The sequence below is a fragment of the Corvus cornix genome, chromosome 21, assembly GCF_000738735.6.
Source record: "Corvus cornix cornix isolate S_Up_H32 chromosome 21, ASM73873v5, whole genome shotgun sequence".
Classification (NCBI taxonomy): domain Eukaryota; kingdom Metazoa; phylum Chordata; class Aves; order Passeriformes; family Corvidae; genus Corvus; species Corvus cornix.
In genome coordinates, this window is record NC_046350.1 from 5,137,470 (window position 1) to 5,164,941 (window position 27,472).

The following is a 27,472-nucleotide window of genomic DNA, read 5'->3' on the forward strand; positions in this document are numbered from 1 at the left end:
GGAATAAATGGATTTCTTTGCAATTTTCCTGGGAAATAAAGGAGATGATGCTGGGAATAAATTCCTTTTACTTGTGACTTCCTTGGGAAAAACCTGGATATGGAGGAGTTTCAAGGGGCAGTGGTTGGGGCAGAGTTAATTCCTTGTTTATTCTGGAATTCTGTGTCATGGGAAGGGAAGGGAAGTCTCTGACATTTATTTTTATTTATTTTTATTTCACCCTCTCTGGAATTTCTGAAGGAGCTCCAAGGTTGTCAGAAATCCCCCAAATTTCAGCTCTGCTGAAAAGAAACCAAATAAAAATCAAATTCTCCATCAGAGCTTCCACCCTGATCCCTGAAATGTCAGGAAATACAAATTCAATCCTCAAAAATCAGGAATTTCCACTCCAGGAAATTCAAGTTTTGTCCAAAATGTAACAGAACAAAATTCAGAGGAACAAGAACATTCAGAAAAGAAAAGATTCCAATACAGGAATAGCAATTTTTTAGAGTTAATTGTTGGTATTTTTTAATTCTGAGGTGATTATAGGAAGTCTCAGCAGCTTGAGAGGTTTTGAAGTGAAACTTCATGTATTCCTTCATTTATTTAATTTATTTAGTAAAGCAAGGAATGCTTCAATGTTTATTTTTGCACATAATTTAAAGAAATCACTGGAAAATAAAGCAGATTTTCTGAGTTTATGCCATTGCCAGATCTAAATAATTCAGTACTAATTCTTCAAGAGATGAGCAGAGAATATAATGAACAATTAATTTCTGATTAAAAAATAAAATTCTTTTTATTTTAATTTATTTTAATTTAAATTATTCTGGAATTACCAAAAAGCTCAAGAATGGCACATGGATAATTTTGCTGGATGCCAAAATAAATTAAATTAGTGTGGTTCACACTCAGGTCTAGGAAAGCTGAGGGGAGAATTTTAATAATAATAGAAAAAATATAAAATATTGAGGAAGGAAAAACCAAAAAGAAACTCTTTAAATAAACAAACAGCTACAAAAAATAAAGATAAATCTGCTCCTGGGTCGTTTTATTTTCATTAAACCCAAAATTCCCACTCTGAGAGTTGCAATAAAACCCAAAATCCAAATAATTTCTCAGCAGATTGACATATTCTCCCCAAAATCTGAAATCGGGCTCCTCATCTGATTTCCCCGAGAGGAAAATGATCCCAGAATGGCTTTGAAGTGTAAAACAACCCCATAAAACCTTCGGAGATGATGGCAGAAATCGGGAATTTAATCCTGAGCAGGTGGGAAAGAGCCTTTGATTACTCCTGCTAATTGTTAAACTCATTTATTGTTCCAAAAGTGCTTCAGATTTGGCTCCAAAGATGAATTTTGGATGGTTTCAATTCTAAAATTGTAATGATTCACTCATTTAGAACACACATTTGGATGACTCCAAATAACCTTAAAAGGTCTTTTTCAGGTAAAATGGAAATTAAAACTATTATTTTTTTTTTTCTGGCTTTTTCCACAAACTATGTGGGATTAGGGAATCATCAAGGCTGGAAAAGTCCAACCTTTGGACACCACAAAATGCCACTTCCAGTTGTTTGCTCTCTCCCAAATGATTCCATTTACCTCTAAAATATCCCCCCCAAAAAAGGAGATTAAAGATATTTTTTATGAATTTGGGAATTTCCCAGGGAGCTGCGATTGGAATCCAAGGGCTCTCCTTGGAGAGAAAGGGAATTAAAGGAAAAGGGAAATCCAAGGGAATTCAAAGCAATTCCCAAGGATGTGGGAAAAGCTCCTGTGGTGTTTTCCAGCTGGAGCAAAACTTGGGATAACCTGAGATGGAACCAAGATCCCCCAATCACTGAGGTTGGGAATGATCCCTAAAACCATGGAATATCCACCCCCATGGAGTGTATCCATCATTTCTGGGTGAGCTTTTCCAGGCTCCAATCTCAGCTGCAGGTCCAGCATTTCTCCAGGAATTTTCCTAGGGATCAAACCCACTTTTTTGGGGGGGGGGAGGGAGGGGGCAGTGAGGAGTCAAAATCCCAACGGGAACAACTTCCACGGAGCCAGTTCTGGATGGAATTGGATAAACCCCACATGGATCTGCACTTCTGATCCAGCTTCAAATAATGGCTTGGATCCCCAAAAATTCCAGCCCTGCCTGATCCTTGTTTTTCAAGGATGTTCCAGCACCTCCTGGGTGTAAAAATGACATTTAAGCAGCTTATTTTTCCTATAGAGAATACACTGGCAATAATTATAAATAAATATTCACATTACAAGTATTTATAATCACATTTCCAGACAACACTGATGAAGCCCAGATGGCAAATGGATGGTTAAAAAAATGGAGATTTGCTGTCTTCTTGGTAAATTCCTGGTTTGGAATAGGATTCTTTTGGGAAAAAGACATTCCCTGCTAATCCCGAAGCATGCATTAGGATGGATGCTAATAATAATTTAGTTTAACATGCTAAAATAATTGAGTTTTGCAGTATTTTAATTTTGTTTTAGGAGGAAGTCAAAGCCTTGTTGAAATTTTTAAAATAGAAAAATCCTCTGCAGAAGATTTCTAATCCTCAATAATTAATTAAAGCACCAGAATAACAAAAAAAACCACTCCATACTTGATCCCTTTGGTCTGAATTCCTAATTTTGCTAAGAAGCAAAACTAAAGAGATATTGGCACCTTTTTTAAAAGGAATTTTTCTTTGCCATTTGTCTCCTCCAGACACTGAGCTGGGAAGGAACGGAATGGGAATGAAAGTGCAGAGTGCAACAAAACACCAGAACTGGTCACAAAAAGACATTTTAAAAAAAGAACTTTTACATGTACAAAGTAAAAACTGCTCCCACTGCAAGAGCTGCAGCTGGCACAGGGGACTGGAGTAGCACTGGGAAAAATATTGGGCGTTTTGGAGCAGCTGCCACTCAAAAATGCTTGAATGGCAGGTGCAGCTGAAGGTCTGGAGATAAATAAATAATGTCTGAGTCCTGTGGGACCTCTGCCAGTGCCAGGGTTATTCTGGTGTAGCCAGGACTGAGGGACAAAAATCCCATTTGTGGATGTGTCCCTTCAATTAATTCAATTTTAGTTCCTCTCCAAGGTGTTTTTTGGAGAGAATGAGAGAATCCCCCCAGTTTTCGGCACCTAAATGTGACTTTTTAGTGTCCTGAAAAGAGAAATAAAGTGGAATTTTTGGGGTGGAGGAACCCATTTCTCTTGACTACACCAAGTTCACTTTTATACCTGAAGTGCCCACCTTTGGGCAATGTTTTTGGAACTTCCACTGATCAATTCCTGCTCATTTATATTAGAAATAAATATAAATCTGAAGTCTGCAATGTCTTGGAGCAGCCAGGGAGTTACTGACTGTTGGAGGGAAATGTTTCTTGTGGAGGATGAGCTAAAAAACAACACCTGGAAGCTTTGCAGGAGGACAGTGCTCCCAAAATAAGAGAATAAACTCTGCATCTGCCAAATACCCACCTCAGCCACCTCCCTAAATACATTTCTGTAGCTGCCAGATCATTTATGTACACATTGCCTTTAAAACAGCAAAAAGCTTCGAGAGAAATTAACAGATTTAGTAACTCCCTTCCCTGCCAAAGACAGCTCTCCCTGCAGGTATCCCAGGAAAAACGGGATTACCTTTTCCTGCCTGTGGCAATAACATGTTTCCTCTGGCACCAACAGCTCCACTGGGCTCCTCCCTCCGTGCCAAGCTGGCACTTCCTTGCCAAGGAATCAACAGTGGCCTCATTTCAGTGTTATCAGCATAAAAGCCTGGCATGATCTTTAGCAAATAAACCTCAGAATCTGTTCAAAATCTCCCAGCAACTTTTCATTCCAGTTCTCTCCTCGTTTTCCCTACTATCGTGTTTTGCCCCCTTTTATTTGCCTTCAGTCCTGGCATTTGAGACTTTTCTGTGCATTCTGTCACCTATTTTTTTTTTAAGCATCTCTAACCATGCCACGTCAGCAGCTCCCGGGAAGTCCCAGGGTGACAGAATGAGTCGTGCAAAATCTTTTTAAGAGTAATTGACCCCTCGTTAATGGGATTCTCCCCGTGTAACAGCAACCAAGAGTCCATCATCGCTTCGCCTCCTCCTTCCTGAGGCTTTCAGGGGATGCCATCCTTCCTCTGGCAGCACTGGGAGGGAGGCACTCCCCAGTCGTACATGTAGGAAAGCCTGAGTTTAACCTCCTCCTTACAGAGCTTCCCTTCCTTCGCCAGCGTCTGGTGCTTCTCCAGCATGTCCTCGATGCTCTGCTTGTGAGTCACTATGTATTTATTGTTGCAGCCCCGCGATTTGTACTCGGTGTCGAAGCGGGGGTCGTGCACTCTCTTCACATCGATGGGCGCCAGCCACACCCCCAGGGACACGTCCTCGCTCTGCCACAGGTTCAGGTAGTCCCTGCTGAGCCGCAGGTAGCGCACCAGGTCGGCGGAGATCACGTAGCCGCCGCCCAGCGCGTAGGGCAGGTAATAATCACACAGCACCCAGGCGCTCTCCTTCCATTTCCCCCCGGATTTCACCCGCCCGCGGCCCGAGAAGAAGCCCCAGTAGAGGCGCCGCGGCTCCTTGGCCCTCAGCTCCTCCACCAGCACATCCAAGCGCACGAAGGTGTCGTCGTCAGCCTTGAGGGCGAACTGGAAGTCCAGGTGCGCATCCAGCCACACGTAGGTGGCCAGCACCTTGGCCGTGAGGTTCTCGTAGGAGTCGCGCAGCTCCGGCAGCAGCAGCAGGTCCCGGTGCCGGCTCTGCTCCAGCTCCAGGCTCCGCAGCTCCTCCGCGCCCAGCCCCGCCGTGCCCACCACGAAGCGGCTCCAGACGTGCCCGTGAGGCGCCTGCCGCGCCGCCGCCATCCAGGTGCTGCGGATGATGCTGCGCCGCTCGCTGTACTTGGGGCCGCTCATCACCACCACGGCCACGAAGGCGCTGCCCTCAGGGGCGGGCGGGGGCGCGGCGCGGGCCCCCCGGCCGGGCTGGCTGTGCGGGAGCGCGGGGGGCGCGGGTAGCGGGCGCAGCCCCTCCGAGGTGCACTTGGCGAGGTAGAGCAGGACGGCGGCGCAGAGCGAGAGCCCGCCGAGCCCCAGCGCGGGTGCGGTGCCGGCTCAGCCGCCGCAGCGCCTTCATGGCCGCGGGGGCCCCTCACGGCCGGCGCCGCGGCCGCGCCCACCGCGTGTAGGCGGGAACGGCGGTACGGCCGCCGGGAGGGGACAAGCTGCCTGCGGGAGCGCTCACCGCGCGTCGCCGCCAAGCTGGGGTGGCTTCACGGCTCCCCCGCGCTTTCCGCCTTCTCTTTCGGGAAGCGGCGGTTCCGCCCCTGCTCCTGCCGCGGCTCCGGCGGTTCCCGCACCGCGGGAAGGGGAGGGAAGAGGGGCAGTGCCCGCACACCCTGACGCGGCGGCCGCCGCCATCTTGCGGTAGGGCACGTGAGGCCGAGGAGGAGCCATCTTGGGTTTGGGCGCTGGGCCGCGGCCGTGCCTCGTTCTTGGGATGGTAAAGGGTTGGGAGGGACCTCAAAACCCACCCCGGGTCACCCGTGCCATGGACAGGGACACCTTCCAGCATCCAAGCCCCGTCCAACCTGGCCTTGGACACTTCCAGGGATGGGGCAGCCACAGCTCCTCTGTCCATGGCAGGGCTTGAAATTAGATGATCTTTAAAGTATCTTTCAACCCAAACCATTCCATAACTCAATGAAAACAGCTGAGACACACACAGAGCCAGGAAGCAGGAGACGATCTGCGTGTTATCTATCAACTGAGATAGCGATGGGAACGCGAGGAAAACGCCCCTTTGCCCCCTCTCTGCCGGCCATGGCGCCTGCCCTCACCCAAGATGGCGGCTCCCTCACCCAAGATGGCGGCGGCGCCCCTCCTGCCGCGCGGTGCAGTGACGCCCTTCCTCCTTCTCCTCCTCCTCCTCCTCCTCCTCCCCGCCTCCCTCCGCCCTGGCAGCGTTGGGGCTTCGTGAGGGGCCGCGGGCGCTCAGGGGCGGCCGGGCCCGGGCTGAGCCTCCCCGCGGCCGTCACGGCGCTCGGGGCAGCGTCCCCTCACTCCCGAGCGGCTCTCGGTTGAGTGCGGGCGGCTCCTCCCGCAGCCCCGCCGGGTTCCGGGGGGGTCTGAGGGGCTTGAGGGGTTTGTTTGGGGGGTTTGGGTTCCCTCGTGCTCTCTCTGTTGGATTTGGGATTTTTTTCCCTGGAATTGGGCGGTGTGATCTCTGTGGGTCACTTGCAGCGGAGGATACTCTGGTTTTATGGCTCTGTGACAGGTCCGCCCCGGGGTTGTTTCCTGGGTGTTGCCAGCTCCGCTTTCTCTTGGATCTGACCGTGTTTCCCTCAGTCATCCCTCTCCGAAAACGTCTTTATCCCTTTTCCAAGGAGCATTTTTGTTGGGATCTCTGGGATATTCCTGTGCTGCCGCGGCTCTTTGTGCATATTGAGGGATGTTCCCTTCCAGACTCCTCTGCAGACTGAAAACTAATGCATTAATTCCATATATTTATTATTTAACAGGCTTTTTAAATCTCTGGCAGCAAAAACTCCTCTATTTTTGTGTAGCTTCCTCTGAATTTATTCTTGTGTGTAGGTTTTTTGCATTTGTATATATATATTTCAGTATTTATATGTATGTAAATAAGTTACTGATATTACGCGTAGATTTTTCTAATTTTTAGATGTTCATTAGTGACCTCTTGCTTCAAAGTTTAATTTCTGTCTTTTCTCCTTTTTAGATCGTTTAACCCACAGTGGTTTCAGCAGCCAATAATTTGAATTTAAAAGGAAAAAAAAAAAATGATGTCGAGACAAGCTTTCCTCTGTGGTTTGGGATCTCTTTATTTATCCCTCCTGTTCATCTTCCTTTTGATGGATGTTTATGCCAGGCCTGCAAATAATTCCGTGCTCAAGGAAAAAGCAGCTGACAGCAAAGATGAGAACGAGATCCTGCCCCCAGATCACCTGAACGGGGTCAAAATGGAGATGGATGGACACCTCAACAAAGAATTCCATCAGGAGGTTTTCCTGGGAAAAGAGATGGAGGAATTCGAGGAGGATTCAGAACCCAGAAGGAACAGGAAGAAGCTGATGGTGATTTTTTCAAAGTAAGTCATGGGCAGTGCCAAGAGCAAGGAAACAGGAAAAAAAATGGGAATTTTAATTAATGTTTAAAAGTTGAAAGGGAAAAGCCTCACCCTGGAACTGCTGTGTTTGGGTTTTATGCCAAAATATTCAGTTTCTGTGTGGAAAAAATAACTTAAAGGTATGAAAATCAATATTCCTTTTTCCTGGCTCAAGGAATAATTCATCCCACTTGGATTTTAGATCCAGGAATTGGGGAGGAAGGGCTTCAGTTCTGTCCTGAGTTTGGTTTCAGTTGGCAACTTGAGTTCTTTATTTATTTTCTAGCCTTTTGTTCCCTCTGGAGCTTGGGTTTATTCCTGTTGGGACTTGTGCAAGTAAAGAGAAAACACTGGGAAGGCAATGAAGAAAAAAGGGCAGAGAAACAATGTGGTAAAATTGTGAAAAACCTCCAAAAATTGTGAATTCTGGTCACAAAACTTCCAGTGGATGCTTCAGTGGCTAAAACTGGAGTGTTTCAAGTGAATAATAAATAAAAATAACTGTGGATAAGTGCACATTCCAACAATTCAGGAATCCCCAGGACAGGTTCAGGAAGTAACAGAGCAATTCCTGAGAATCTAGAACAAGAAAAGAGAATAAAACATAAAAATAGACAGATAATTTTTTTATTTTATAGCTTTATAAAAAAGTTAATTAATTTCTTTACTTGGTATAGAAATATCAACTTTGATTTCAGACACTCAGGCATTTTCCCTTCCATAAAAAGCCCTTTTTTTTGCTTTGTTTCAGCACTTTCAGACACCAGGTGGCAGAATTGGGTTTTTTTTTGGAGTGAAGGATTCATTTTATTAAAACAGCTCCAGTCAATACCACAGGGGGATAAACTGAGGAGGCTTTAAAAGCTTTATTTTCTGCAAACTTTTCATTAATAAGGGAAAAAATAGCAAGAATAACATTGGATATTGGGCTTTTTTGAGTTTTCCTGAGCAAAGGAATTCCAGCAAACAGCCAAACTTTTTTTTTTTTTTTTTTTTTTTTTTTTTTTTTAAATTTAAAGAAAATTCTTTATTATTTTGTGGTGTTCAGACCCCTCATTTCCCTGGCAAAATATTAAATATCAAGATTTCTTTATCCAACTCCTGGTTAGGAAATTGTCATTCCCAAATTCTAATTTCTTCCTGTTTGTTATGAAAGAGGTTCCTTAGGAAGCTTCAATTAATTGGATTCAGGATCAGTTTCATTCAGAGATTGATTTCAGATTCCCTCAGAGGATCAGATTAAAAATGTAGGGAAGGGTTTGGGGGGGGATTTGATTGCTTTCTAGAGATACTCTTAAAGAGAAATCCCAGGGAAATCCAGTAAATCCCAGACTTCCAGATGCTCTGGAATTATTTTCTTGGAAAACAAAGCAAACACAGAATGTGTTTTTGATCAACCAAAGCTCAGTGTCCCAGAAAATTCACAAATAAATAAAATTCAAAGCATGAATTATTATCTAACAGAATTCCTGAAAATAAAGTTGGAACATGGAAAAACTTCCCCAAACCATGATTTTTCCAGGCAGGAAAACTGTGCCTGAAACATTTCCTAACTCTGGCTTGCTGAAATCTTGATTTGGATGAAACAGAACCCAGCCCTGAAATGATTTGCATCAAAAATTGGCATTTTTTTGGGTGTGAAAGTCGTGATTTAGGAACCTCAGTGCCCTGGGTTCATTCAGGGAGGGAAGGAAGCCACAAAAATCTGATTTTTAGTGGCTTCTGTTAGAGAAACCGGCCTAAAATTGGTTCCTTATCCATATTCAATATATTCCTTGCTGTAGGAAAATTCAGTTTTCCTACAAAATCCACTCTTGTTCAGACTCCAAGGTCCCACTTTGTGCTTCCATGCTCTAAATCAGCAATAAATGGGATTTTGTTCCCTTTTTCCCTAATTATGATATGATTTAGGTGGAAAATACAGTTAGAAGGAGGAATTTTGACAGCTGTGACCTCAGGAAACAAAATTTTAAATACTGAGGGGAAAATGCCTTTTTTAGGCTCATTTTTGATGCCAAACTTGGTCCCCTCTAAGCCCTGAGTGCCCCAGGAGCATCTCCCTGCTCTTGCCACTGAGCTGATGTTTAATTATAGCACCTTTGTGATATTTAAACTCCCTAATTCTGCATTTCTTGGGTCTGTTTGTCTCTTTTTTCACATTTAATTGACATTTAAAGGCAAATCACATCTTGAATAATTCGAGTTTCAATAATAACAGCTCAGTGATACAAACAGATAACAAAGCCCAGAGTCAAACTGGGGCTTTTTAATTGTGTTTTTCTTTGAGTTTTGTTTTTTTAATAGAAAAAAGAGTGGGTTTGAGATGCTTTAAATAGAATCTGAAATGGTAATGAAATGAAATCTGATTTTTTTTAGTTATATTTTGAATACTTACTTAATGGTGTGCTCAAAAAAACCCTCAAAGTGGCAGAAAATTTGATTTATGGGGTTTTTTTTAACTGCAATTTTTAAATTTGTTTCTTAATGAAATAAGGATTGATGGGGTGGCAGAAGAGAAGGATGGTCAGCATGGATTTTCCTGATAATTTTAATCAGGAAAAGTTGAATTCTGGAGCTCTGAATCCAAGAAATTCCTTGGGAAAGCAAGAGCCAGGCAGAAAACTCAGGGAGAACAAATGGATGTGCAATTTTAAAATGTGTTCAAAATTAAAAATACCAGCTGGAATTTGTTACCAGAGATCAAAGTGAATAGAAAACACTTATTTTGTTATTTTCTTCCACTTCCAAGTGCTGCAATCAAATATTAGTTGGAATCCTCAGGAAATCTCAGAGATCTTGGGGAAAAAAAAAAGGGCTTGGAAAGAGAAATTGAGAAGGAATTAAAGGTCTGGAAGAAATTTGGAATTTCCAAGTAGTGACAATTGTGGTTTCCTCTTGAAAAAATTCCCTCAAAACCACGATTTAACTCCAGCAAAGTGAATGTTTTTCGCTGAATGGTAACCTAAATAACGTTAAATTGAATTAAATGACTGAAATTAATTAAGCTATTTACATTTAATTATGAAATAAAGGTTGAGCTGCCACTTGTTTCTCAGAGAGAGTCGTAAATGTTCTTTCTTCTGTTTATTAGTGCTGAATAAAACAATTGAGAAGCTAAAACCAAACCAGATCTTTCCCTCCTAAGCCCCAAATGTAAATCCTGTTTGTTTTTCCTGCCTAGGGTGGATATAAATAATGATAAAAAAATCAGTGCCAAGGAAATGCAGCGTTGGATCATGGAAAAAACAGACGAGCACTTCCAGGAAGCCGTGGAGGAGAACAAAATGCATTTCCGAGCTGTGGACCCTGATGGGGATGGTAAAATCAACATTTTTTTTTTCCATCCAAAAATGACTTTTGACATCAATTCTGGCATCCAGAACTGGCTACTGGGGTAAAATTTGGGTTGGGAATCCCAAGTTTTGGCTTCTGTGGGAAGGGATGTGCTGCAGGCACTTCTTTGTTTCATAAGGTAGTGGAAAAAACAACCTAAATTGGTTTTTTTCACAAAACCTTTGTGGCTAAATAAACCCAGAAGTGAATCAGGTGACAGCTTTTATGTTGTCATTCATAAAATTCAGTGTGGGGTTGTAATGCTGGACTAAAAGATTTTAAAACTTGGTGATTTTTAAATCCTAAAATCAAAAATTCATCATTTCAGGCTGAGATTTTCTCTTTCTTCCAGGCCACGTGTCCTGGGACGAATATAAAATTAAATTCTTGGCAAGCAAAGGCTTCAATGAAAAGGAAATTGCAGAGAAAATCAAAAACAACGAGGAGTTGAAAATAGATGAAGAAAGTAAGTGCACAGTGGGGTGGGCTTTGTGTTCCTAAAACCTGGATGTGAAAATAAAAATGGGAGAGAAATGTTTTGGTTGTTCTGCTTGAGTAGGATTGAAGTCAGAAAACAAAAATTCTGCTTTTTTTCCACCTAAAATCTGCCATGAAAATGACAATTTTTAAGAGGAATGTTCCTGTTTTCCCCCTTAAAGAAATTTCAATTTACTGTTAAATCCACCCCGAAGTTTTAAGTCAGAAGACACAAATCCTACATTGTTCCTCACCAGAATCTGCCATGAAAATGACAATTTTTAAGAGGAATCTCCCTGTTTTCCCCCTTCAAAAAACATTTAAATTTACTGTAAAATCCCCCTCCAAAGCTTCTCCCTTTCCCTGCAGGAATTAGTCATTTAAAAAGGCCTTAGGTGACATTTTCCAGTGATTAAAAAACAACTGAGATGCAAAAAGGAGCTGAGAATTTGCTGGCAGGGGAATCACCTGGGGGCAGCTTCCAGGAACCTCAGCACATCAGAGCTGCTGAATCAGGGCATCAGTTCTTTACCTGAGCACCAAAATCTTCTTTAGGAAAATCAAATTATTCATCCTCCACTTCCTGAGGGTTTTTTCTCATCCTCCAAACACTGTAAAAGTGTTTTTTTTTAAATAAAAACCACCTGGGTGTGTGGCGTTTAAGGCACTTCCTGCAGAAGTTTGGATTTCAATTCACGATGGAATTGTCACCATGGAAGAGCTGGAGGTAAATTCCTGCTCTTTTTAAACCCAGTTGTTTTCAAATACACCATTAAAACCCCAAAATACTTGAATTACAGTACAATTATTTACAAATATTTCATGGCAAAATAGAATATTACATTTTAATTTCGATTTAATTTCACTTAAAATCTAGTATAAATATTTGATTTATAAGTTTTTTGGAGTGCTGGCAGGTGGTTTTATGTTGGTTTTTTTAAAGAAAATTGGGATTTTTTTTCTCCCTTTGAGGGTTTTTTTTAACCCCCCAGGATCTGGAGGGGTAAAACCCAACCCCAAGGCACAGAATCAAACTTCCAGTTACAAAATAATCTCCAGATTCATTGAAAAAAAAGGAATAAAATATTCTTTTAATATTTTGAAAATATTAGAATAAAAGAAAACCTAAAAAAATGAAGGGTTGCATTTTAATGAATTGATAGATATTGACAGATTATAATTGGATTGTGGAATGAAATGTGCAAGAATTCCATGGAAGATTGAAAGGGATTTTGGTGCTGATTTCTCTTTTCATACACCCTTGATTCTACTTCTTTTTTTGCAGCAAAACTAATAAATACTGTGATAAATAAAAACCTGCAGGGTTTAAGCTTACAGAACATCATTAATTAACCCTCTGAGAGCTTGAAATCAAAGAATTGGGACAATTTCAATCCTAAAAAGGAATTGGGACAAGTGAAATTGCTCCAATTGGTGCTAAATCCCAACTTTGCAGCGCAGGAAGTGCTGGATAATCTGAAGGATCGCTGGTACCAGGCTGACAATCCCCCCCCGGACCTGCTGCTGACCGAGGAGGAATTCCTGTCCTTCCTGCACCCCGAGCACAGCAGGGGCATGCTGCAGTTCATGGTCAAGGAAATCATCCGCGATTTAGGTATTCCACGCTTTTTTGGGAATTCTTTCCACGCGCTCTGTTGGTTTAGGTGGATATTGAGAGGGTTTTTGGTGAAATATTCTGATTTTAGGAGGGAAAAAAGGGAGTTTTTAGGATAAATCCTGGAGTTTTGGGGAGTTTTTTATGCGTCTTGAAATTCAATTTGATTTCTGGTTTTTAAATCGTAGACTAATTCGTGATTATTTATAAAAAATAAAGAATATAAATTATAAATAGTAATAATATGTGAGCACAAATCCTGGAATTCTGTGGAGTTTTTTATGCGTCTCGAAATTCAATTTGATTTCTGGTTTTTAAATCGTAGACTAATTCGTGATTATTTATAAAAAGTAAATAATAAAAATTATAAATAGTAATAATATGTGAGCACAAATCCTGGAATTCTGTGGAGTTTTTTATGCGTCTCGAAATTCAATTTAATTCCTGGATTTTAAATCACAGAATAATTTGTGATTATTTATAAAGAATAAGTAATATAAATAATACAAATTAGAAATAACAATATGTGTATTTATATATGAATATAATATATGCTTATTAGGGTAATAAATATAATTAATAAATATAATATATAGCACATATATATAGTAAAAATAAGTAATAAATACCTATAAATATATACATACTTATTTATCTATCATATTTTATGCAATATATAAAAATTAACATATTTTTATATATAAATAATAAATACCTGAGTATTTATAGATTTAAAAAATCAGCTTTTTCTTCACTACTTCACACTGAAGTTCTGCTGGTTTTGAGCATTTTACATATGAAATATTATCAAATTCATTGATTTAAAATATTCTCTCAGGGACTTGGGACTTCCCCAGCTCAGCAGCTGTGGCTTAGTCATGAAAATGGAAAGAAAAGATTGAGGTTTCTAAGCAAACAGTAATTTTTTTTTCTTTGAGTATTCAGAATTATTGGTCCCCAAGTTGTTTTTCTTGCCACTGAGTCAATAATAATGCAGATTTCAAACTGTCAGAACACCTGGGGTTCAAAAGAATTAAAATAGAACTGATTTTTGCTGATAAATATGAGGAGTTTCCAGTGACACACAGAGAGAAAAAAGCTCAGTACTTTGAATTTTCTGAGGGTTTGTTTGATGCTGAATCTGTAAGAAAATGTCTGGTGTAGTAAATGGAAAAAGTAAGAATTAAAACAAAAAAAAATTTAAAAACCTTAAATGTCCATTTAAAAAACCTTAAATGTCCATTTTTAGGTCCAGAAAAATTAATTTATTTAGTGTTTGATGAATGTGTGTGAATGCAGAATTTTATATTTGGAATTTTTGATGATTTAAAATAATAATAAATACAATAAAATAATACTAAAATAATAAAACAGGGATTTTTTAAAATGAATTAAAATAAAAAATAACAACTTTCCTCTGCCCAAATCAGGCTCAAAACAGAAAGAAATTCCCATTTTTATGGATATGAAGCAAATCTTTTTCATTTTTTCTGCTGCTTTTTGTGCAGATCAGGATGGAGATAAGAAACTCACCCTGTCGGAATTCATTTCTTTGCCTGTGGGCACTGTGGAGAACCAGCAGGCTCAGGACATTGATGATGACTGGGTAAAGGACAGGAGGAAAGAATTCCAGGAGGTCATCGATGCCAATCACGATGGAATTGTCACCATGGAAGAGCTGGAGGTAAATTCCTGCTCTTTTTAAACCCAGTTCTTTTCAAATACACCATTAAAACCCCAAAATACTTGAATTACAGCACAATTATTCCCAAATATTTCATGAAAAAATAAAATATTACATTTTAATTTCGGTTTAATTTTAATTTCACTTAAAATCCAGTATAAATATTTGGTTTATAAGTTTTTTGGAGTGCTGGCAGGTGGTTTTATGTTGGTTTTTTAAAGAAAATTGGGATTTTTTTTCTCCCTCTGAGGGTTTTTTTTTAACCCCCCAGACTCTGGGATGGATCTGGAGGGGTAAAACCCAACCCCAAGGCACAGAATCAAACTTCCAGTTACAAAATAATCTCCAGATTCATTTAAAAAAAGGAATAAAATATTCTTTTAATATTTAAAAAATATTAGAATAAAAGAAAACCTAAAAAAAACCCCATGGCCACCAAATTTGGGGGCTCCAAGAGCCTTAAAAATGACCCAAAACTCATTTCTCATGGGGTTTTCTGGTTTAAAAACCACGTTTTTCATGTGTGGGGTCTGATTTAGGGCTTTTTTGGGCTTTTTTCTACTCCAAGACTGGATAACTAGTAAAATTCCTCATTTCCCCATTATCCAAATATTTGGATATGGATTTTTAGGCTGAACAATTGTGTGGTGACACAGAATATTTTGAATTTTACTGAGGGTTTGATTCAAATAATCCCTGTTTTACCTGGGAAATCTTTCTATTCACCCACAGAGATGCCACATCTTTGACTGAATTAAAGATAATCCTCATCTTTCTATTTTTTAAATTAAAATTTGTTCTCAATCAATTCTTGAATTAATTGGTTTCTGAGCCTTCTGGAGGTTTAAAATGGCTGAAAAAAGTTCTAAATTGACCAAATTTTGAAAATACGAGAAGAATTTAGAAAAAATGAGAGAATTTAGCTCCTACAAATCACTAATTGTTAATTTGGGCCTGGAATTTGATCCTGAGTTTAATTTGCAGCCCAAACTCCACAAATATTTCTTGGAATGAGCTGAAAAAATCCGGATTTTTGGGAACAGCCATGGAAGCGGGATAAAACCCGCTGTTCAAACTCTACTTAAAGAGCTTTTCCCGTGCTTCCCATCCACTTCAAGCTGGGATATGGGATGGGATGTGGGGAGAAGCGTGGTCAGGGCTGGGAAAAGGATGATTCTCCATGTTTCAGGAATACATGGATCCCATGAACGAGCACAACGCGCTCAACGAGGCGCGGCAGATGATCGCCGTGGCCGACGAGAACCAGAACCACCACCTGGAGCTCGAGGAGATCCTCAAGTACAGCGAGTACTTCACAGGCAGCAAACTCATGGATTATGCCCGGAATGTCCACGAGGAATTCTGAGCCTGTTCCCTCCTCCTCCAGCACTTTCTGCTTCCCAAAAAAAAAACAAAACAAAACAAAAAAAAACCACCCAGGGAAAAAAAAAAAAGGACCTCGACCAAGCCGCGGAAATTCTTTGCTGCTATCGCCGCTCCTCGCTCGGTGGTGTCCCGGATTCCCGACTTTCCGTCCATCCCTGGCATCTGCAGCTCTTTGGATTGGTTGCCCTGCCAGCAGAAATCATGGAAAAGGCCTGGATTCTGGCAGTTCTCCCTGGTTTGTGCTGGTAAATCCAGCTGGAATTCCGGCTGCTTTGCCTGGTTAAATATTCCCTTGTTGCCCTCACGGCTGCTGATCCAGGGAATCCCAAATAAAGGTTGGATTTTGGGAAGAGAACAGTGATTCCAAGGAATGGTTGAGCTCCTGGGAATATCTCCACACAATTCCTCACAGCTGCTGATCCAGGGAATCCCAAGTAAAGGTTGGATTTTGGGAAGGGGATGGTGATTCTAAGGAGTGTTTGAGCTCCTGGGAATTGCCCTCACAGCTGCTGATCCAGGGAATCCCAAATAAAGGTTGGATTTTGGGAAGGGGAATGGTCATTCCAAGGAATGTTTGACCTCCTGGGAATATCCGCACCCAATTCCAGTGGTTTTCTCAAGCTCCTGAAGAGTTTTTTGGGAATTTAATGGAAATTTCCACCTCTTTTCAGGAGCTGGGGAAGAATTTATTTGAAATGTTACAGAAAAACTGTTTGGAATGAAAATTAAATTAATTAAATTAAATAAAAAAATGACAGATTTTGTGTTGACACCTGCACTGGGCATGGGAGATTACAGCTTAAAAAATCAGATTTTGGTCTAAAATAAAACAGTTTGGATTTTTTGGGGGAATTTGAGCTGTTGGACAGAGCAGTGGGAATCCCCAAGGGGTTTGATGGCTGCTAAATTAAAATTCATTGGCAAAATTAATGAGCTTTCTGCTAATTAATGCTGTTAATGAGCTGGTAATGATGAATTTGGGGGGAATTACAGGCTTTGGGTAAGCTCTGAAAGCATCTCTGTCCAAAGTAAAATTGATTTTTCCTCTGCTTCCATCTTTCCTGGGGAAAAAAAAACCCTCTTTGGGAAAGAATTCCTGAAAATTGGAGATGTTATATTTGATTAAATTTATTCTCTTAATATAATGTAAATACAAGAATTTCTGTCTCTCTTTCACTCTTCCTCTTCTTTATTTGATGTTTTTATTAAACACCTTGGATAAGAGGTTTTTATATCCTTTTTTTTTCTTGTTTGTTTTCCATTAAATATTTTTCTCTCCATACTTTGGAAATGCTGCTGCTTTTAAGTTTTGCCAGGGAGTGGGGGGGAATAAAACTCCTCAGGAAGAGGAATAAATGCCATGGATAATCTCATGTAAAATGCATTTAAACACAAAAATTTCAGTAAAATCAGCTGATAATCGTATTTTATCTGTTTATAAACAGGCCAACACGTTCCTCATTTAATTTTGGGACACCATGAGAACGGAATCCCTAATTCCCACTATTTTCTGGACTCAGTGAAGGCACAGCTGCAATTCCAGGGAGCTTGAACACCTAAAATTGAGCTCCAGGATCCAATTCCAATAGGCTGGAAAATCAAATTCCCTAATTCCCACTATTTTCTGGGCTCAGTGAAGGCAGAGAGCCGCCCTGGAACGACCTAAACTTTTAAATCCTGGATCAAATCAATGAAATTCCAATAGGCTGGAAAACGAAATTCCCTAATTCCCACTATTTTCTGGACTCAGTGCAGGCACAGCTTAATCCCAGGCAGCTGGAACACCTAAAATTGAGCTCCACCATCCAATTCCAATAGGCTGGAAAACCAAATTCCCTAATTCCCACTATTTTCTGGACTCAGTGCAGGCACAGCTGCAATCCCCAGCAGCTGGAACACCTAAAATTGAGCTCCACCATCCAATTCCAATAGGCTGGAAAACCAAATTCCCTAATTCCCACTATTTTCTGGACTCAGTGCAGGCACAGCTGCAATCCCCAGCAGCTGGAACACCTAAAATTGAGCTCCGCCATCCAATTCCAATCGGCTGGAAAATCCCCTAATTCCCACAATTTCCCTGCCTCCCTGGAGGCAGTCCCATGGAGCTCCTCCATCCCTGCTTCCCAGCGCGATTCACCTGCCTCGAGCGCTCCTTTTTACCCCTTAAACCCTTTTCAAACTCACCATTTCCTCTTCCTGCCTCGATATTTCCTGCCTAAAACCCCCAAACTGGGAAAGGGAAGGGGCGTGGAGAAACCGGGAATTTCCCTGCGCGGCACCGCTCTGAGGTGTCCCCGAGGCCGGAGCTCACAGCCCCGGGAGCGGCCGGCGCTGCCACCACGGGCCATGGCAGCTCCAAGGATTCCTTGGAATTTTCCTGCTCTCTGCTGGCTCCTGGCTGTGGCTCTTCCCGATTCCCTGGCTTTGGAGTGTCGGGAGCACCAGTATCCCTTCCATGAGAAGTGCTGCAGCGACTGTGCCCCCGGTGAGTGGCTGCTTTTGGGGCTGGGAAGAGCGAGCTTTGGACTGGGACGTTTGGTTTTGGACTGGGATATCTGGTTTGAAACGTCATAACCTGGTTTTTAGTGGACGAGCTGATGTTTTGGTTCACGAAATACCTGTTTTCTGTTCGTGTAATATCTGTTTTTTAGTGGAGTATTTAATTCTTTCTTACTGGAATATCTGGTTTTTTGTTAGTGTAAAATCTATTTTTTTTTTTAGTGTAATATCCGGGTTTTTTTGTTCGTGTAATACCCATTTTTTAGTGTAATATCTCATTTTTTCTTAGCGTATTTTTTGTTAGTGTAATGTGGAATACCGAATTTTTTCTTAGTGGAATAGCTGGTTTTAAGTGTAATACCCATTTCTTAATGCAATATCTGGTTTTTTGCTTGTGGAATATCTATTTTTTAGTGTAATACCTCCTTTTAATGTCTATTTTTAAGTGGAATATCTATTTGTTTGTGTAAAATCTGTTCGTTTAGTGTCTTTTTTTAGTATAAGATCTATTTTTGTTAGTGTAATATCTATTTTTAGTGTAGTATCTATTTTTAAGTGCAATATCTGGTTTTTTTCTTAATGTAATATCTATTTTTAGTGTAATACCTATTTTTGGTGTGATATCTATTTATTAGTGTAATACCTATTTTTGGAGTGATATTTATTGGTGTAATATCTATCTATTAGCGTAATATCTATTCTTTTAGTGGAATACCTATTTTTAAGTGCAATACCTATTTTTTGTAGTGTAGTATCTATTTTTTAGACTGATAAAAATCACTTTTAAACCAGAAAAAGTTGAAAAATCTTCCTTTCTGAGAGTGGTTTCTAACTTTTTTTAATGTGTTTTTGCTTCCTGAATGGCTCAATCAGGGGAATTTTCATTTTTGGGAATGTTGTCTGAAAAAAAAGTGGTAAAATTCAAATTATTGCTCTTTACCTGTCCCACAAAGAAGCTCAGAAATCCTGGATAAGAATGGCAATCTAATTAATCATTATTATAAATCTAATCTAATCTAATTCATTCTGGTCCTAAAGATTTCTTTTATAGCAAGGTTTAAATTATTTGATATTTTTCATGTTCTGGTGGGGCTTTGAGGAAGAAAAAAATGGTTTATTCCTAGAATTTAACTAAGATTTACTGGGATTTTTTTAAGGAAAAATATTCCTGATTTATAGACAGATAAACTTACAGGAAAGGGATTTATTTCCTACTTTTTCCTTGTAAAAACTGCAGGATTTTAACCTTTTCTTCAGGAAAATCCAGCTTGGTTTTCCCTCCTTACTTTTATTTTCCTTATTAAATCTTACTCCACAAAATTCTGGGAACTGCTGCAGGAATATTCTCCTCCAAGATTTAATCAGAATAAAATCAACTTTTAACCCAGCATTTGAGGCATTTCTTGCTTAATTCTCAAATCTAATTAAACCTGAGTGGGTTTTGAGCTGAGCTTAAAGCCAGGACTAACTGTAAGAGGATACAGATAAAATATTGTCTCTCAAAAATGTTCTTGTTCAAATGAAAGAACTTGTTTCAATTTTTTTTGCACTCTTTGCAAATCTGCCTCTGAGGGGAAACTTTTTTTTCAGCAGCTCTTCCTGATGGTGGAGATAATAAAAACGTAGAGGTGGAGATGTTAAAATGCAGAAGTAATAAAAATGTAGTGGTTTACTGCACTTAAAATCCCTAAAAATCTCCTTTATTTGGCCACTCGCAGCCCTCATAAAATAAAGAGAATTAAATTGGGGCCTGGTGCTCGTTGTTCACTGGCAAAAAGAGAAAATGGAGCCCCAAATCCAAGGAAAAACCATTTTTATCCCTGTTTGGGATTTAGGAATGACCATTTTTAGCCTTGTTTGGGACTTTCTGGGGCTGATTTGTGGGATTTAGCTGGTGAGGGAAGGCAGGACCTGTCCTAAAACCAGATCTAGACTGGAGATCAGCCCTAGGGCTGTCCTAAACCAGATATTCCCTGACACTGGAATATCTAAACTGGAGGAAAAGGTGGCTTGGGAAGGTGGATTTGGGATACAGGAAAGGGAGAAAAGTTTGGGGCATTTTCTCAACTCTCAGCCGTCCCCAGCCCTTTTTAGCTGCTCACTTTAATGGAGATTTTTCACACAGGCCAAACTTTCAGGGATGATTCTGCTAAATAAAAAGCTGAAACTGCCACATTCTGGGCACTGTTTGATCCCAATGTATGAAAATTAAGATTTTTTCCCTCATGATCCCACCCGATCCCTCCCTTTTGGGGTGTTTTTGTAGGGGAGAGGATGAGGAGCCGCTGCACGGCCACAGCAGACACCATTTGCACCCCGTGCCAGGATGAATATTTCAGCTCTGAGTATCACCACGGCTTCTGCCACAGTTGCACCATCTGCAACACCAGTAAGTCCTTGGATTTGGGACATTTGGAGGGAAAAAATCCCTTCTGGGGGGAAAAAAAATCCCTTTTTTGGGTGCTCCTCAAAGCCCAGGGTGTTTCAAGCTGATCCCACCTCAGTTGTGAGGGTGGAGCAGGCCTGGGCCTACCTGAAAATTGCTGTCCTTAAATGAAATTGTTCAGTTATTAACTTGTTCAATTATTAATTGTTAATTATTAATTGTTAATTATTAATTGTTAAATTGTTGAATTCTGCAGCTTCTACACACAAACTCCCCCTGAGGAGTTCATTTTTGTTGTTTCTTAATTAATTTCTGGTCTCTGCCTGGGCCCAGGGAGGGGCAGCGTGGAAGTGAAGAAGTGTGAGAAGACCTCGGACAGAGTGTGCATGTGCCGGGCAGGATTCATGCCAGCTGGAATTCCCTTGGGAAGTGGTAAGTTCAGGATGTGCCAGGCTTCCCAAAATCCTGCCTCCAAGGTGGGAATTTCTGCTGGAAAAGCTGCCTGGCCTTTGGCTCACTGAGGGCTCCGCACCAAGTGGCACAGCAGGGCTGGGGGGGCAAAAAATTCTCTGGGATTCCTGGCAGGAATTGTGAAATTCTCCTGAATAATATCCAGAATTCATCATCTTTGGGAATCCAGAATTTGCCAGTAGATAAAGCAGGGAATCCTGCCACTTTCCTTTGAAAATATTGATCATTAGCAGATAAAGTAGGAAAACTGCCACTCTCCTTGAGAATATCCATAGTTTGTCAGTGGATAAAGCAGGGAGTTCTGCTACTTTCCTTGGTAATATCCGTAATTGATAATCCTTGATAATCCATAGTTTGCCAGTGGATAAAGTGGATAAAGGGAATTCTGCCACTTTCCTTGATAATTTCCATAATTACCCAGGGGATAAAGCAGGAATCCCTGCCAGTTGCAGCCTACACCCTCTGAGTGCTGTGTTATTTCCCTTGTCTGGTTTTAGGAGTTTAGTTGGGTTTGGTAGGTCTGGCCTAAGACAGACTAACAAATTATTATTTTGTTGCTCACTGAACCCAAATTCTGCCTTTTTATCCCTTTTTTCCCAGAGTGCTCCCGATGTCCTGAAGGGACTTTCTCCAGAGGAAGGAATGAGAACTGCCAGCCTTGGACCAAGTAGGAATCCCTGCTCCCAACGTGCTCAGAGCAGCTTTGGGGGTTTCATTTTTACAGGAAAAGCCCAAATCAGGATAAATAAATCAGAAAAAACCTGGATTGGTTTAGGGTTCCCTGAATCCCATCCTGTGTGATTTTCAGGATCCTTGAGCTGTCTGTGCTCATTTGAAGCCTCTGCCTTTGGCCCTTTTGCTCCTCACTGTGGCACCAACATTTTCCACCTTTTTTTAAAGCTCTGGATGGTTTTCTTGGAGCAGAAAATTCCTGTGCCAAAAGCAGCTCTGCTCCAGGGCTCACAGAAATCCAAGATCTTTTTTTCCAGCAATAGCTTGAATTGGTTTAATTGTGCCTCACATTTTTGTGGGATGTAGGGATGGTAAATCCTGAGTTTGTGGTGATAAAACAAGGACTGTGATTATCCTGTGGATGGGATTTAGGAATCCGTTCCAGCAGCTGTTGGAAAGCTCATCCTGATTTATTTTGCATCTCCAGCTGCAGCAGTTTTGGGAAGAGCACCCTCCGAGCTGGCACAGGGACAGAGGATGCCCTTTGCAGCAGCCCTGATGTCCCTGCCAGTGCCACCAGCCCCGCCCCGGATCCCATTCCCACGGAATTCCCGGAGAACAGCTCCAGTGCCACGGCCCCCTCCAGCCCCAGGGAGATTCCCTCCGTTTGCCTGGATCCCAGCAGCCCCACGGAGCCCAGCTGGGGTAAGGACAGGCAGTGAGCAGAGCAGAGCTGGCCAGGGAATTCCAGCTGGAGCTGCTTTCCTGGGAAGTCAAATCCCACTTCCTCAAAAGCCATTTCTGTTCTTTACACAGCCTTTCAGTATTCCACATTTCCACCTGCAGGTTCTTTCCTGGGAACTGGAATCCCATTTTCTCAGGAGCCTTTTCTGTATTTCACGCAACATTCCAGGATTCCACATTTCCAGCTGGGCAGGGATTTCCGTGTAAAGCTGCTTTCCTGGGAACTCAAATCCCACTTTCTCAGAAACCATTTCTGGTTTTTACACAACCTTTCAATATTCCACATTTCCAGCTTTCTTGGGGAAATCCCCCTTTTTCTGAAGCCATTTCTGTATCTTACACAACCTTTCAGGATCCCACATTTCCAGCTGGGCAGGGATTTCCATGTAAAGCTGCTCTCCTGGGAACTGAAATCCCACTTTCTCAGAACTAGATCTGTAGTTCCCACAACATCCCAGGATCCCACATTTCTGTGGTCGCTGGAACTCTCAGCCTTTTTGTTTTAGAGGCATTTCTGGACTTCTGGATTCTCCCTTTAGAAGCTGGAAAACTCTGGGGATTCCAGCCAGAACTGGGAATCACTTTTTTAGGGAATTTTTCTGTTCTAATTCCAGGCTCTTTATCCCTCCTCCTGCTGTGCCTGATCCTGCTGATGGTGAGTGGAATGTCCATCCTCCTGCTGATTATCCAGGCAGCCAGGAAGGAAACCAGGAGAGGGCCTGGGAGGAGCATCCAGCAGAGTGAGTTCCCTTTTTTATGGGATAAAATAAACAGGAAAAAAATTAATCAAGGCCCCCTGTTTGAAATTTGATCATTAATAAAAATTACCTGCAGGGAATTCCAGAGGTTGATCCCTGATTAGTCCTGATTAGGAGGTCAGTGTCCCAAATTTTCATTCCAGAGCACAGATTCCCTGATTGTTGCCATCCAGAGGGATCTTCTCCCTGATTTTCCCTCCTTTTATCTTTCCCCCTCCTTAATCCCTGATTTTAGGCAGGGAATTCTCTTCCTGGCAGGATCCAGCACCAACTTCCAAGAGCAGAATGGGAATTTTTTGTTGCCTCCACAGAATTGAAATTCTGAATTCTCCTGCAAACTTGGGAAAGGTCTGGCTGAGAAGAGCTGAGCTCTAAAACCAGGATCAAATGGCAGAGCTGAGCTCTAAAACCGGGATTAAGTGGCAAAGCTGAGCTCTAAAATCAGGATTAAGTGGCAGCTGCCTCAAGATCCATTCCCAGGCCCCCGGCAAAGTGGATTCTCCCTGATCCCTACATTTGGTGTTCCCTAGATTGCCTGGAAAGCCAAGAACCAACCCAAAAATCCCTTGGCGGGGTTTGGTCACCCACAAACCATGGAAAAATCCCTGTTCCTCCCACTCTGCACTAATTGTTGGAATGATTCCCTGTCTTCCAGAGGAGGGGAGCTGTCGAATTCCCATCCAGGAGGAGCAGATCGACTCCAATTCCAGCCTCATCAAAAACTGACTCCACTCCTTTGCTGTTTCCTGCATTTTCTGAGCCAATGGATCTGAAGGAGCAGTGGGATTGTCCTGTGGCTAATTAGGGGCTGGTTTAACTCTTTAATTACACTCAGGGTCTCCCTGAGTGTCCCCTTTGGAATTTGTGCCCATGGGGGAATTCCTTAGGGGAATTTTGTGTGGTTCTTTCTCCTGGGCAAATCCTTGCTCAGCATCCCAGGGCTGAGTTGAAAACCCTCTGGGAATTTCCAGGCAGGAATTTCCAGCTGGAAGAGCTGATCATGGAGCAGACTGAAAACCAGGATGGTTTAGGGAAGAGAAAATCCTTGGATGCTCCTGGTAAGAGGAAAATCTGAATTATTAACCCAATCCTGGGATTTTGGGGTTGGATTTGAACCAAGCTTGTACAGCCTAAACCTGGGTTCACCTTGGAACCCAGAACTGAAGAAATCTTGAGCTGTGCAGTTAAAACCTTCCCACACTGCATGAAAAAAAAGGAATTTTACTTCTGTAAAGGTTTAAAATCCCCCCACATTTTGAAATGATCAGGGTTGAAAATCCCCCCATATTTTCAAATTAATTTTACATCTGTAAAGGTTTAAAATCTCCCACCTTTTGAAATGATAAAGGTTCAAATTCCCCCCCATATTTTTAAATTAATTTTACTATTGTCAAGGTTTAAAATACCCCACAATTTAAATTAATTTTACTTCTCTAAGGGTTTAAAATACCCCCACACTTCGTGAATTTTACCTCTGTAAAGGTTTAAAATCCCCCCCATATTTTCAAATGAATTTTACTTCTGTAATGATTTAAAATACCCCCAACATTTTATTAAATGAATTTTACCTCTCTAAGGGTTTAAAATCCTCCATATTTTAAAATGAATTTTACCTCTTTCAGGATTTAAAGTCCCCCCATATTTTGGAATTATTTTATTTATATAAAGGCTTAAAATCCCCCATATTTTGAAATTAATTTTATTTCTGTAAAGGTTTAAAATCCCCCCGTGTTTTAAAATGCTCAGGGATTAAATCCCCCCCACACTTCATGAAATTAATTCTCCCTCTCTAATTGGTTTTCCACAACTTCATCACTTTTGGAAAGCAAATTTTTAGGGAGCAAATTCCAAATCTGGAGTGTCTCAGGGGAGCCTGAAATGTTCTTGTAAAAACTTCTGCTCAATTTGAAATATCTCAGTGTAAATTCGAGACAACTTGAATTTTTTATCATTTAGGACTGGTTTTCACTTCAAATATCAGCTGATAACTCCTCAAAAATGGGAATTTTAAACACACAGCACCAAGAATATTCCAAAATATGCAGCAGGAAATTTATTTAGGAATTTAAAGTTGTTTGTAAATCCATGGATTTTAAATATTTGGGGGTTTTTTTATATGTTATACATATGGTGGCCTCAGCAGGGATTTCCCTTTCCCCAGGGCTTATACTGTGTATAGGAACATTTGTATTATATACAAAGTGGGAGAGGGATTTCTGGGAATAAAACTCTGGAAAAACAGCTCCTTGCATGTGTTTGGGGCAGGCAGAAATGTGGGGAAAATTCCTGCAGGAAGCTGGATCAGCCTGGGGAAAGGGAGGAGGGGAGATTTTAGGGAATGGTTCTTCCCCAGAGGGTGACTGGGCTCCCCAGGGAATGGGGACATTCCCAAGGCTGCCAGAGCTCCAGGAGCGTTTGGACACCGCTCCCAGGCACAGGGTGGGGTTGTTGGGGTGTCTGGGCAGGGATAAAAGTTGGATTCGGATCCCTGTGGATCCCTTCCAGCTCAGGAAATTGCAGCTGCTCCATCCTGGGGCTGGGAATTCCCAGCCTGCCTTGGCTCTGGCTCCTGGGGAGTTTTCCCTGTGGTCCAGCAGCTCCAGCCACGGATTTGCTGGGATGTCCGAGCTGCCCCTTGCTGGGAATGCTGAACCCTTGGAACGTGTCCTGGGGCTCAAAGCAGGGATTAACCCGAAAGTGAATTCCAGGGAACTCCCAGCCCCTTCTGGGAAGCGCAGCTGAGCTCAAATCCCACATTTCCAGGTGCCCCGGGAACATTCTGGGAACTCCTGAGCTCAAATACCACATTTCCAGGTTTCCCAGGAACGTTCTGGGAACTCCTGAGCTCAAATCCCACATTTCCAGGTTTCCCAGGAACGTTCTGGGATCTCCTGAGCTCAAATCCCACATTTCCAGGTTTCCCAGGAACGTTCTGGGATCTCCTGAGCTCAAATCCCACATTTCCAGGTGCCCCAGGAACATTCTGGGAACTCCTGAGCTCAAATCCCACATTTCCAGGTTTCCCAGGAACGTTCTGGGAACTCCTGAGCTCCATCCCACATTTCCAGGTTTCCCAGGAATGTGCTGGGAATTCCTGAGCTCAAATCCCACATTTCCAGGTGCCCCGGGAACATTCTGGGAACTCCTGAGCTCAAATCCCACATTTCCAGGTTTCCCAGGAATGTTCTGGGAATTCCTGAGCTCAAATCCCACATTTCCAGGTTTCCCAGGAACGTTCTGGGATCTCCTGAGCTCAAATCCCACATTTCCAGGTTTCCCAGGAATGTTCTGGGAATTCCTGAGCTCAAATCCCACATTTCCAGGTTTCCCAGGAATGTTCTGGGAATTCCTGAGCTCAAATCCCACATTTCCAGGTTTCCCAGGAACGTTCTGGGATCTCCTGAGCTCAAATCCCACATTTCCAGGTTTCCCAGGAATGTTCTGGGAACTCCTGAGCTCCATCCCACATTTCCAGGTTTCCCAGGAACGTTCTGGGAACTCCTGAGCTCAAATCCCACATTTCCAGGTTTCCCAGGAAGGTTCTGGGAATTCCTGAGCTCAAATCCCACATTTCCAGGTTTCCCAGGAGCGTTCTGGGAACTCCTGAGCCCATGGGTGGGGATGAGAACACCCCCAGGAACAGGGGAATTGTCACCAGCACAGCTCCTCTGTCCCCTGGGCTCCTCAACGGCTTCCAAGAATCCCAGGAGTTTTCCAGGAAGATGCCCCTGGCTCAGTGTCCTTCCTGCAGCTCCCCAGCCAGGGATTTCCCAAAAAACTTCTGCCTGGAAAAGGAAGGAATGCTGGCCCTGCTGGGGTGGCTGAGGATGAGTTGGATTTGTTGGGAAAGAGGGCAGAGAATTCCTGCTGCAGAATTCCTGGATCCCACCACAAGATAATCCCATCAGAGGATTTATCCATGGTATTTAATGGGATTTGGGACATTTATTGGAGGAATGAGGGTTGGAATGAGCTGATCTTTAAAATTCCACAAAACCCCAAGCCACTCTGGGATTTGTGCTTGGAGTTTTTGAGGATTTGGGTGCAAATTTCAAGAAAACAACACCAAAATTTCACTGTAAATAAAAAAAAACCGATTGATTTCTTTTTAATCACCACAGCTCAGTGAAAATTTGGAATTTTTTTTGCTCCAGTCCTGCCTGAACTGCCAGGAAATAGTTAAAAATGAGCAGAGAATCTGGAGCAATTTGCTCCTGCCCACACTCCCTTCCCACACGAATGAAACTTTCACTCGTCAGAGGTGCAGCTCTGGGGCACCAAAGTTCCTGTTTTTCACCCAAATTTCCCCTTTTTCAGACACTCTGAGAGGCTCAGGCTGAGCTC

General features: G+C 42.0%; 3 protein-coding genes across 4 annotated transcripts; 2 read left to right on the forward strand and 1 right to left on the reverse strand.

Annotated features, from left to right (window-relative positions):
• Positions 1 to 1,006: 1,006 nt before the first annotated feature.
• B3GALT6 (beta-1,3-galactosyltransferase 6) lies at positions 1,007 to 5,129 on the reverse strand. Its single transcript, XM_010405995.3, is given in 2 exon segments — positions 1,007 to 5,077; positions 5,079 to 5,129. Coding segments are annotated over 2 exon segments (1,017 nt in total). The 5' UTR covers positions 5,115 to 5,129; the 3' UTR covers positions 1,007 to 4,096.
• A 769-nt stretch (positions 5,130 to 5,898) lies between these two features.
• Positions 5,899 to 16,774, forward strand: SDF4 (stromal cell derived factor 4). Its single transcript, XM_039563948.1, has 7 exons — positions 5,899 to 6,056; positions 6,717 to 7,085; positions 10,285 to 10,421; positions 10,789 to 10,902; positions 12,370 to 12,528; positions 14,037 to 14,212; positions 15,402 to 16,774. The coding sequence occupies exons 2-7, from the start codon at positions 6,778 to 6,780 to the stop codon at positions 15,576 to 15,578; spliced, it is 1,071 nt and encodes a 356-aa protein (XP_039419882.1). The 5' UTR covers positions 5,899 to 6,056; positions 6,717 to 6,777; the 3' UTR covers positions 15,579 to 16,774.
• Positions 16,775 to 16,972: 198 nt separating this feature from the next.
• On the forward strand, positions 16,973 to 25,369 carry TNFRSF4 (TNF receptor superfamily member 4). 2 transcript variants are annotated; one of them, XM_010405898.4, is made up of 7 exons: positions 16,973 to 18,083; positions 20,364 to 20,486; positions 20,817 to 20,915; positions 21,555 to 21,621; positions 22,114 to 22,331; positions 22,985 to 23,110; positions 23,784 to 25,369. In XM_010405898.4, exons 1-7 carry the CDS (start codon positions 17,945 to 17,947, stop codon positions 23,852 to 23,854), a joined length of 843 nt encoding a protein of 280 aa, XP_010404200.2. In that variant the 5' UTR covers positions 16,973 to 17,944; the 3' UTR covers positions 23,855 to 25,369. The 2 variants fall into 2 exon arrangements, with proteins under 2 accessions (XP_010404200.2, XP_019145345.2); XM_019289800.3 differs by lacking the exon at positions 20,364 to 20,486.
• Positions 25,370 to 27,472: the final 2,103 nt, after the last annotated feature.